At 39.9% G+C, this 12,408-nt stretch overlaps 1 protein-coding gene across 1 annotated transcript in view; it reads left to right on the top strand.

Annotated features, from left to right (window-relative positions):
• The first annotated feature begins 4,431 nt into the window (after positions 1-4,431).
• uacab (uveal autoantigen with coiled-coil domains and ankyrin repeats b) overlaps positions 4,432-12,408 on the top strand; it is a 45,537-nt gene continuing 37,560 nt past the window's right edge. The window contains exon 1 of the mRNA XM_041937362.1: positions 4,432-4,612. Within this exon, the coding sequence (XP_041793296.1) occupies positions 4,565-4,612 (48 nt within the window). The 5' untranslated portion in view covers positions 4,432-4,564. The remainder of the gene's footprint in view (positions 4,613-12,408) is intronic.

The following is a 12,408-nucleotide window of genomic DNA, read 5'->3' as shown; positions in this document are numbered from 1 at the left end:
GTTTCTACACAATCTCTACATTCTTGACTGTGTTTTCTTGTAAATGTCTTGGAAATGATTTGGTGTCGTCGCTGATGCATAAGTGTCGCTCACTGATGAAAGCTGAAATGTAAAGGAGGAGAGGCTCGCAGTGGCATCAAGGCACAACATCAGACATCAAAGACTTGTCCTGTAGAATATGCTTCAATATTCATCCGACTGGACGGCGAGCAGAAACATCCAGCTTTCATGCTTTTGTTCAGGTCATGAAAAATATAAAATTGTGCAAGTTGCACATGAAGGAGCAGCAATCAATCCAACTGTCAATCATGTTACAAATGCCCACAGCTATGCATTTTTATTAAAACGAGGGAGGGGGGAATCATTAGGATTTAATTGTGATTTTCAGATGTGCCTCTTTTTAAGATTTTCATGGCCGAGGCAGGCACTACTGGCAGCGAGTTACAGATTTAACAACACGCGACAGACTTCAAAATACATATACTAAGGTCACAGTGAATGAACGCTTATGGACAAATTATTAAATGCAGTCAGCGATAGAAATCCCATTCTTAACACATAAATGTCATTCTGCAGGGAGCGACATGCTGTATATAAAGCCTTTTTTTTGTAATCAGAGTCAGAATCGTCCTTATTGGCCTAGTATGCTTGCACATACGAGGAATTTGACTCCAGTTTAAATATTGCACTAAATGTACTTGCATAGGGAAATTAGATTTGCAGCTCAAAAGAAAAGACTGAACAGTAAGCTAAGTAGTGCAAAAATATTAAATGATATATACAAAGAATTATGAACAATACATGCAATGAAATTCACAATGTGCAGGTATTTATGCAGGGGTACAAAACAGTTAAGAGAGCTCAACATTAAACATCTACTGCAGTAAAATGCAACATACACATGAATGCAGCAGTAATATTAATCCAGCAACATCACATATAATAATAAAACACTGTCAGGGAGCATTTAACTGCTAAGACTGATCAGTACTTTCACAGCATGATATTAGTACTTTTACTTTTAAATGAAGAACCTGAATGCTTCTCCCAACACCCGTGACTAAAGGTATAAAATATATGTGAAATAAAAAGTTCAGTATTTGAAGTATAAAGTAGTAGGACATGAAAAAACTCCAGGTAAAGACCAAGTATCTCAAAATTGCACTTAAGTAACGCACAATAGCTGCTGGAGTGAATATACTTGGTAAATCTGGGTTTTGGTACTTTTACTTCAGTAAAAGGTCAGAATACCTCATCAGACCTGGACCCTGATAGAAACCTCTGGTCTGCAGACTCTCTGGTTTGGAGTCCTCCAGGTGTTCCGTACCGGAAAACCCAATTTGTCTCCAGGTCAGAGAGTCTTTGCCTGCCCAGCGGGGGTAGCGTTGTCTCCAGGGTAACGCTGTTGCCATGGAGACAGAGACAAAGAAAGGGACATAATGAACGGCAGACAGCATGTAGGTGGTTAAACATTTCCTCAATGTGACGAATGCCACATAATAGAAGACAGCAGGAGATGGAGAGGCAATAAAAACAGATGTTTTTCATGGATAGATTTTACAATTTTTGTGACTAAAGCTTAATGTTAATTTAACATATTATTTATATTATATATGTTTAACATTGTTAAATATCTGATAATAATCATTTAGAGGTGAGACGCGGGATGATTAGAGTCCACAAGGGGGCGACATTTCCCCCTTTCCTTTAATTGACTCTCCCCAAAAACTCGGTGTCCACCTGCCTGTTGGTTAATGTCACTGTAGACCCAAAGAAACACAGTTCAACTACTAACCACACTGCAAAAACAAAAGTATATATGAGTCTGAAATCGAGTATTCTGCATGATGAGCACTTTAGTTTTGGTGCATTAAGAATATTTTGATGCCAACACTCTTACTTGAGTAAAAATCTAAATGCTTGACTTTAGGAAGTATTTCTTCTACACTGGTATTTCTACTTTACTTTTAAGTACACAATCTGAGTACTTTCACCACTTCTAATGTCATATTGTGAACATACACTGGTAGAAGTAAGAGCCCTGCATCAAAAATGTTACTGTACTTGAGTAAAAGTATCTAAGTATAATCAGAAAAATGCACTTAAAGTATTAAAAGTAAAAGTACTCAATGCAGACAAATGGTCCCTGTGACTGTTATATACTATTATATATGTTCTCAGTAGATTACGCATGCATTGAAGTAAAAGCAGGATTTTACTGTTGTAGTCAGTTGAAGTGGAGCTCATTTGTAACACTTTTGTATTGGACTGCAGCTGATGAAGGATTAATCTCCTGATTATTTTCCTAAGTGATCAGTAGATCAGTTAATCGAGTAATTGTTTCAGCTGTACTTGTATTTACTAATATGCAGTTTAATTTAGAGCAAAGCATCATATTCTATAAGCTCTTTGTAAGTTTGAATGCAAAAATCTTAACGTGTAAAGCAACTAAAGCTGTCAAATAATTGGAGTGGAGTAGAAGTAGAAGCATGAAAAGAAAAGTACAAGTACCTCAAATTTGTACTGAAGTACAGTACTTGAGTAACTGTTCCATGAGCACAGCAGAGGGACTCAAAGCATAAAACAAATATTGGTAAAATGAAAACAACAAGGTACAGTGTGAGTTTCCCGTGGAGGCACAGAAATGTCCAGTGGCTGAATGTTTCCCTGCTGTTGTATTTCAGCATTCACATTCTCACTGCTTCTATGTTGAACACCAAAATCACTAATACTGATCGATTGGCCATTCTAAACTCTGGTTTGTTAGGATTTGAGTTGCTCTTCTGACTGTCTGTGTTGAGCATTTTGCGATGTGTTTCTGGCCAAAAGGTTACCAAATGTACTTAGATATTTTCATTAATATAAAATTCTACTTGCCCTCTTAAACAGTCTGTGGTGTAAATATTTCAACCGTTTTTAAAAAGAATCAAGAAATGCTCAAGTATGAGCCGGTGAACAAATCGTTTTAAGTGCTGTTATATGTGTATTGGCATGTGTAATATCAGATTCCAGCCCCTGATTTGTTCAGTATCGTTCTGTACTGATGTGAAATGGCAGGATGAGAAGTTTCAGGGACGGATCTCAGACAACACTGTCAGAGAACTGAAGAAGTGTCGTGACCACGTGTCCTTGAGCAAATCACTCAGACGCTGCCTACTTTGAATTTTATACGCTGGGTCAAGTCAGGTTAATGGTTTTGTTAATAGATGTACATACTGTACAGTCAACAGCACAATAATAGTCTCACTATTTCTAACCTAAGCTTCAAGCAATTCTCTCACAGATTAATATTTTTTGTCCAGTATGTTTATTTAAAATGGTAAAAGACTTAGAGTACTGTTTGTGTAGTTGAGTAAATAAGTTTAATCACTGGTGTTTATGTTGAAATAAGGACAGATATGACTGTTAATGAATGCAGATTGAAGGAGAGTTAATTTATTGTTGGGGTTTATTTGAGTCAGTACAAAGATTCTATTCTACTTTTATATATCAAATAGCAATGAACAAATATAACATCACTGAGGTAAAAGCAGTAATGACTCTGTAAAAAAAGAAAAAAAAAACATAACTAAATGTCCTGAATTTAACACTTACAGCTTAAATAAAAGAACAGAAATTTTAAAGTACGTACATTTACATATAACAAAATACAATAATGACTCTTGTGATTTTGATTCAACAGAGCTGTGATACATACTGATCAACATAAATATCTAAGCTTTATTATAGCTTCTAACAACTGTTGTTTTGTCACTGCAGCTGCCTCATTGGTGCCTCTTTTGTGCATTTGTGTGTGCATACACGAAGATTACTACTACTATTACTGCAACAGCAGGAGGTCAAAGTACTTCACATTGTATTGGCCAGTTTACACTTAATCAAATCATGTTTTATGAGTTTACACATTTTGTGTGTAAATTGATAAAGATAGATCTAAATGGTGGGTTAAATGTAGGACTATGTCCTCCTGAAATGTGGGTTGACTAGTGTGTACTATTAAGTGTAAGGTACCAGGCACCATAGTGCAGTAAACTGCGTGTTCCGTGACACATAACAGACAGGTAACTAGGTAACAGACAGTTTGGGTTGTTATTAAGATCATTTCAGTGCAGGTGTGAATTCAGTATGGCGGACAGTTTCTGTTTATTATGACAGATACCTGCTGCTTTTACCCGGGCTGCTCACCTATTAGGAGGCGCTACTTCCAGGTGTTTCGGTCTTCAGGTGAGCTTGACGTCATGCCAGGTTTTCTCCTGCCCTGTCCCAGGATGTCTCCAACTTCTTCCCAACGACACTTTACAAGGAAGTCCCGCCCTCCGACGTTGGCAATTGGATCAAACGCAAACCGGAGCGCGCGTCGTTCAGTTTGATTGGCTCGAGCCGCCGTCAATCAAAGCGCGAGCAGAGTTTGCGGTTAGGCGTCAGGTGAAACTCGCTCTGTCAGAAAAAAAGGGGGCCAGAGAAAACTCACTTCGTCTGAACTTTCCGGAAAGTTTTGGCACTTTTTTGTGTGAATTTATTAATCGCGGGGAACTTTTAGCAGCAGGAACCGACACGTTACAAGATGAAGAGCCTCAAGTATCGATTGAAAAAGCACGAAGTTACCATCACAGTAAGTTGAACCCTGTTGTTCTGTATGTCTTGACTAAGTTTCGCTAATATTCCCGTCTGTCACCATTAAAGCAGCTTTGTGCTGACCAGCCGTGCTAATGCTAGGCGTTTTGCGTCAACACCGGGCTGCTTGTTGTGTGTCCGCCTGACCTCCTGTCTTCAACCACCGCGTTAACCTCCGTCATGTTCCCGCGGCGGCGGCGGTGTGGTCGGAAAGTTCACCGCCGGCACCTGCAGCTCCGCGCGGCCGGTGGATGCGGCCTGACTCAGTTTTATTACACTGAGGCGTTCAGGTGATCATGACCCGGCCTAAATCTGCAGCTGCTGACCGTGTTGGTGTTGTTAGGTTGTTATCTGGCCTCCGACTATGCTGCGGCCGAGGTTTCTGTTGTGACTGGGAGTAACCTCACGACCCCTGCACGCAGGCTTTCATCACTAATACACGTGAGATGTGAGGATAAAGGCTCAGTGCAAATACACGCAGTTAGCAGTTTATGAGCACACCTACTTAAAAACTAATGCAGTCCAATACAAAAAAATAAATCAAGGCTGTTATTTTCCACAGATGTTGAATCAGCTGTGATCATCTTTGAGGCTGCAGGTTGCTGAGGTGTTTGATGTTCTCCTGAATGTGTTTCAAATGATTTGTCAGCTTTAGTTCAATAAGGGTAGATTAGATTATAGAAACATTTCACCACCACAAACTGTATTATTAATTGTTTTCGTTATTGTGTCAGTTATTTAGTAACTAAAGCAATCTGAGCTAGAAATCCTCTGATGAGAAGGATGTTTCTTCTTTATGGATGCTCAGTTTGCAATAACATATGATAGAAAAAAGCAGCAAATTTTCACATCGGAGAGGCTTAAACCAAAGAATGTTTCGCATTTGTGCTTTGAAAATGACAAAACAATCAATGAGTTATCAAAATAGTTGACATTCTGTTTAACCAGCTAATCTTTTCAGCTATACAACAAAACACAGCCTGAAAAAAGAGTGAATCTGAACCTTATAACCTTCATGAAGGACCGATATATTGCAGGGCTTTGGACTGGGCTTTGTGTTGGACTGCATGGGTTTTAGCTGGGTGTACATCAACCCTTACCTATAAAAAGAAATGCAGCATTCCTGGAACAAACACAGACAGCTTTTAGAAACAGACTTCACCAAAGCCTCACATTTCCATAGAAGTTATTGCAATTAGCCACTGAGGCTCCACGGCACCGTGGAGACACCATAAGTCCCTCCAGGAATGTCTCAGTGATTTTGTTCTCAGGTTAAGTCAGCATGCGCTACAGCCAAGAGTACTGAATGATTATAATGTTGAAGTCTAGAATATCCATTAGGTTTTGCAGCTATGTTGAGTAATCACATCATAGGCCATAACGTCGAATTAATTCCTCACAATCCGGCAAGAGCCTCTGAACTTCACTTAATAGACAGTCATTACAATTCTGCACAGTTCAACATGCAGTGGGTGTTTGGCACTGCACTCTGTTTTCAGCTCCCATAAATTACCATGAGAAAGGCACAAAGCCAGAGGAGCTGTGTGTGGTAAACTATCTGGGCCTTTTAAAGGTGGGGGGAAAAAAGTCTTTCAGGAATGAAATGGCATTGTGTCTGCATTAATAGTTGTCTCACCCCTTCAGTCAGATGTAGAGGCGACCATTTAAAATTCAAGCAAAAAAAGAAAAAGCCTGGTTTTTGTCCTGCAACATTTTTGGTACATTTGCCTAGAAACTGTCAGGAAATGCTCGAGGTGCACTGTGTTGTGGAAACGGACGTGACATTTACACAGGTCGGAGTGATGATTCAATAACAATCCTGTTGAATTCCTCCGTGCAGGCAGATACCAAAGGAAAAACAGACAGGTGGCAGGACCTTTGCAGACATCGCTAAAGGTCGAAGCTCATTTTAAATGTCTCATTTCAATGCACAACATGTAACATTGCCACGTCGAAAAGGCCTAAAAAGTTTTGGTTGCCTCCGGTGGCAGCACAAAAAACACCAGCTGATTCGTCAGAGAGTGAGGAAGGAGGTTGGCGAACCTGATGAAACGTGACATGAATAAAACTTCATCTGAACATTTCTGCCAGAGTCACGTCAGATGGCTTTTCATCAGTGATGGTGGTTGTTTAACAATAAAGACAACAACTCCCATGATCCCATGCTATGTCACGTCATCACCAGACTACATCTTTTGTTTTCATTGTTTTGACTGAGAGACTCCTCGCGGCAGAAATCACATACTGCGCGTTTCTTAGAGACGTAATTTACCTTAGTTGTAATTTGTGTGTCACCCGAGGATAAAGACCCAATTATCATTCTTTGCTGATCGGATCATCGCCACCTGTTTCAGTTCCATCCTGCAAACTCTGATGTTCATGATAAGTGAATAAATCATATCAGTCAACACAACATAAGATTGACAGCATCAAGTGTTTTTAGATGCTTGCTTCCACCATTGGTGCACAATGCCTGGAAGGTGAACTCACTCACTCGCTCGCTCTTTCCTGGTGGGCTAATAATTAAGAAAAATACGGCGGCATTTTCCGAGTGGGAGAGGCGGAGGGGAATTCAAAGGAAACTTGCTTTTAATATGTGAACAAACAGTGACTGGCCAGAGAAAATCAGCTAAGGAAACCATATCCTCTTCCACTCCTTGCACAGTGTAAATGTGTTATCTTTATCTTATCTCCTCAAGGAATTTATGGATTTGGTTTGAAAAGGCATTTTATGGCTTCATTGTTTTACGAAGTTCAGACGTGACATTATCTTTAAGTGACACTTGGTCTATTTTATTGTATTCTGTCATTATTCTCCAGTCAGGTTTGCCCAGCAAGTGTTGGTGGGAACTTATTTCAGTCGAGGAATGCTAGCTAGGCTGCCAAACCATTAAAGGTAGCTGGAAGACAAGGCTGATTTCTTAGCGACCAGGACACAAAATGCCAAGACATTGCCTTAAATACCAGCTGTAGATTAAAGGTCTGCAGTTTTGGCTCAGGTTTCCATCAGCCAGGGCTCCAGTTTCTGTTCATCTCTTGTGTAGTTTTGTGTGAAGTATTTTTGTGTGAAAAGGGATTAATTACAAGGTTTCTCGTGACAAGCATTGCCATGTATAATTGCTGCATGCTCCCAAAGGAAAGAAAACAAGGTTTCATGACATTTTTATGTTGACCGAGAGAAATGTATGACTACAGCTGCAGCTAACGATTGTTGTAGTGACCTGTTGTTTATTTTCTCATTAATCAATTAGCTGTTTCATGTACAAAATGTGAAAAGCAGGAAATTCTGGCATTAGAGTAGCTGGAACCCTGGAACCAGGGATCTATATTTTCATATCTAAATATTACTCCAAGCAGTAGTTTCCCTTTTTATCCTTCACTTGACCATAAAATGCACACAAACAAGGCTTTTACTGTTATTCATTTTTGCAAAGTTTAGGAATAGATTGTGGCAATAAATTCAAATAATATAATCTCATTATTCTATCGTTGAAAGTTAAATTGTGCTATGACAAGCAGATCCTTATCAACATGAAAACAGAAAAGGAAATGTGTGATAAGAATGTCCTCAGGAAGATTAAGATCAAATGTCTGAATCTGGTTGGACTAACATTCTCCAAACACCCAAGATGGCAACAAAGCCAGATTTCCAAAGCAAACATGTTAAAAACGTTTCAGCTTGAGCGAAAAATTTGACAGCTCTTCAGAGTTTCTGTCCATAGAGACAGGAGAGCTCCGGGAGAGAAATAAGAGAAACTGGATTTCCTGGTTAGTTTTGAGATTAGTCTGAGCTGTCACACACAGTCACAGCGTGTTGTCACAGCAAACATCTGCTCTGTCAGTTGGGAACACTGTGTTTCGTGTATGTGGCCGAAAAAACACTGAAACCACTCTATCGGACGAACGAGCTGGTTCATGCTGTGGTCTCAGTGAAGGAGATACTGTACCGTCAATCATCTGTCCTGCAGCCGGCATGAAAGGAGGTCTGTCTGAGGCAGGTTCATCCACGTCTGTGCCAGACCACAATGAGAGGCAGAACTGAGTGCGTTATGTCATTTCAGAATATTTTTCTCATTCCCAAGATCAAACTCTCGAGAGCTTTCATTACATTCTGCTCGCTGGAACATGATCAGACACTTCTGTCATGATATTTTCAGCACTGATTCCCTGTGTAGTGTTAATTCCCCCTGTTTGTGTCTGTTGTGAGGGGATGTTTTGACTGATATCAAGTGTGATGTAACTGCCATTTTTTTTGTTTATTTTTTTATTTTCTGCAATGTACCACACTGAGGCCATATGGTCAAATTTGAATAATTTCTTTAAAATGTAGTAAAACAACACACAAACTCATAGAACTAGAGTTACATCCAGTAACTATGGTTTTCCTCACTATAACGCCAACGCACGTACACAAAGATGTGAAGGTTACGTTACAAGCAGTTCATGGCAATTTCTCAATTGTTGGCTGCAAGAACCAACACAAAAGTGTTCATCCACTCCCATTGTCCGAGGAAGTGAAGAGCCATTGGACTAACTTGATGGAAATGTTCCACAACAACTGGAAAACTCCTAAGCTATATGTGTGCGCGCTAATCACTTTACTTCAGACTGCTTCGACTGTTGTGCGCTCACACACTTGAGTACTGTTGCCGACTAAAAAACCAGAGTAGCAGGTTGGATGTGGGAAACTGATTTTAACGTGTAGCTTTGTGTGTTGTTAACATTATATCCACACGTCATACTGCAGCACAAGCTCCGCTGGTTTTGTTGGTTCACAAAAGCCCCCTCTGCCTGTCTGTTGCTGGTGTCTGGAAATGTACCTGATAGACATGCCCCGAGGTCAACTGACTACTGTACCTACACAGTATTCTTTGTCTAACTTTGAGATAACACTACATTATGGCACAGCCCCCTCCTTCCAAAACACATGTAGGCCTAAACCTCATTTTTTAAATACATTTTTTGTCTTAAGATGTGTTCTCTTCTATTTCTAATAGAGTGAAAAGCAGTATAATAATGAGTTTTGAGTGGAGTGCCCCTTTTATTTTAGTAATACTGGGATATAATACTGTCACTCAGTAATGGGTGAAAAAAGTAAATATATTTTAGGTCATAACGCCCACCCCTAACACAAACACACAAACACACACACACCCAGCAGTGTGTGGTGTAGCACAGCCTACAAACTGTAGTTTGTCATTGATGTAGTTTACCACACTGGTGACTTCAGTAAAGCAGGAAGATTTTCCAATTCTCAGTTCATCTCTGACCCTGAAGTTGAAAAGTGCAGCTGTGGGCTACCAGTAAGCTACGCTGTGTTGTTTTTGAAGTGTTTTTTCTTTTGATTTCGGCGGTCGAAATCAAAAAGCTCATTCCAGTTGACTTTCAAAGCGGAATCGAAACGTGACACCCCTTATGATCATCAACTCAACTCAAGTATCGATCAACTTTACAAGAAAAGGACGGTGTTTCCATGCTTCAAGCTTACTTGTGTTTCTGCCTTGATTGCACTATGATTGTATTATTAGTTTTCACCTAACAGCTATTGTGGGAAAATAATCAGGAATCCTTGTTCTCGTAACTTGAGTTTACATTGTTCTGTTTCCATTGTGGACATTGGCACATCAGATAGACTGGCTGTGATTGGCTCTGGCATCCGTGACACTCTACAGGAGCGGTTCTCAGCTGTGCCCATTGGATGATAGTACACACTGAACCATAGCCTGTGCAGCTGTGATACTCTTCTTATAAGCTATATTGTAAACAACCGGAGAAGCTACGATGAATATGAAATGTTTTTCACAAGTGGGTTTTCTTTGTACTTTCCACATGGATGAGGACACACATGCACTCAAGCACGTGGGCCATGCGATTGGCTGGAGTCAGTATCTTGCAAAGAAGCATACAGTAGCAGTTTGCCCACAAAGGCAATTAAGAAGTCTGCAAGCCGACTAACGTAAACAGTTAAAAATATTTTAAAAATCGGCTTTGCAAATGTTTTATGGGAAAGCAAATGTACTCAGCACAGTTGTTAGGCCTCAAGGGCACACACAATGCATATGAGTAACACTGAATGTAAATACCGCTCACAGGAACGCTCGTGAATAGCTTGTGTGATGGGGATTATGAGTAGCTTGAAATGAAAGTCATTTGCTGCCACACCTCATATGGACTGCTGGCATTTGGGTTAATCATCAAAGACATGCTGGAGTGTGTGCAGCACTGCCTGTGGCACAAAGAAAAGCAATCATTTATGAAAGCTGAAGATGAAGCTCTCTGATCAAACACAATATAATGTGACTGTGACCGACAGTCAGAGAAAGGTATTTTTCTGATTAAAATCATTTCATACATTTCTTGAAGGACTATTCCATTAATGCACTGCGAATAATGGCCGAAAATACCTCTCCACATTACCCAACAGTGTCACTTTCCCTTCACATATGCAGCCTCAGACCTTATCATCCGAACAGGATAGTGGCATTGCTGTCTTTGTGCAAAACAAGAAAAACATTGCTCTAAGATGATGTCTTTTATGGTAGATTTAAGGTAGTACAGAATGTTTTAAACCAAAGAGGCAGGAAAGAGAGCCAGAGATCCCTGAGAACATTGCTTGAAGGACAGGAAGTGTGTTTGGAGCATCAAGAGGGTTTGTACCAGCAGAACAATGTGAGGATAAGTGAAGTGTCTTACCAGCAGCATATCATTGGCTTGTTGCCATGCAACTTGAATCTCGTTTGGGTGTCTTAATTGACTGTCAGTTCTGTTGATAGCAGATCCTGTTTCCGAGTCTTGTAATATTCAAGTACAGGAAGAACCTAAAATACTGAAGCATAATTAGACTGCCGTGAACAGTAATTTGTCATAAACGAAGGTACTTTGGGGTTCTTGTTGCTAACATATGTAAAGTGAAGAAAATGTGTATTCTCTATTGAGCCAGTTGAATTTTGAGTGTTCTCACACTTGAGTTGAAGGCAAAGACTCTGACTGTGGGGCATCATATCTGCAGCTGGGTTCATTATTACGTTATGTTGCACTAAATGCTTTGTTATGTTAGAGATAAAGTACTGCTTTGCTCGAGTTTCTTAGTGCCAAAAACATGGAAATCCTCAAACTGAGACATAACTGGATTAAGGTTATTACATCAAAACTGCCTTTCAGCAGTGCAACTAATATACCAGAGCCTGTATTTTACAGGTGTTGTGCTTGTTTTGTTACTGAGCATGGACACATTAACTTTAGAGTAAAAGAGTGGTGTTTCCATGCTTCCAGCTTTCTCACATTTTTGCCAGTTTTTGTTGTTCCAATTCTTTTGTTGTGTACTCAATGAAGTCCAGAGTGAAGGATTAGTACTATTAGAGAACAGCAGAAACACTATCTCTGAAGCAGATAGGAATTTAATCTCTTGCTCAGGGGCACCTCAACAGGCAGGGCTGTTTGAACCCAGATCATTCAGGTGAAGGACAGTTAGTTTGGTGTTCAGATAAATTGTCTTCCTTTCTGCATCTCTCTTACACTTGGTCTTTGTTCTGCAACATGCTGTTTTTATCCTAAAATCAGATTTATAGTTTTGTACATTTGTTCATGTTTTGTAGTATTCTGTCATCAGTCATCTGTAACTCCTCAATATTCATCCATCCGCTTGAATTGTAACTTAACTGTATTTACTGTGTTGCTGTGTGGCCGTAGAAATGAGCAGTGAACACAAAACTGACGTATCGTCACCTTTAAAGTTCATATGGTGAACCTTTTAAGCAAACAGTCGCTTATTTACACATCCAGCAGCTATGGAGC

The sequence above is a fragment of the Chelmon rostratus genome, chromosome 1, assembly GCF_017976325.1.
Source record: "Chelmon rostratus isolate fCheRos1 chromosome 1, fCheRos1.pri, whole genome shotgun sequence".
NCBI lineage: Eukaryota > Metazoa > Chordata > Actinopteri > Chaetodontiformes > Chaetodontidae > Chelmon > Chelmon rostratus.
Note: the sequence above shows the minus strand (reverse complement) of the source record. Positions and strands in the feature narration are given on the sequence as shown.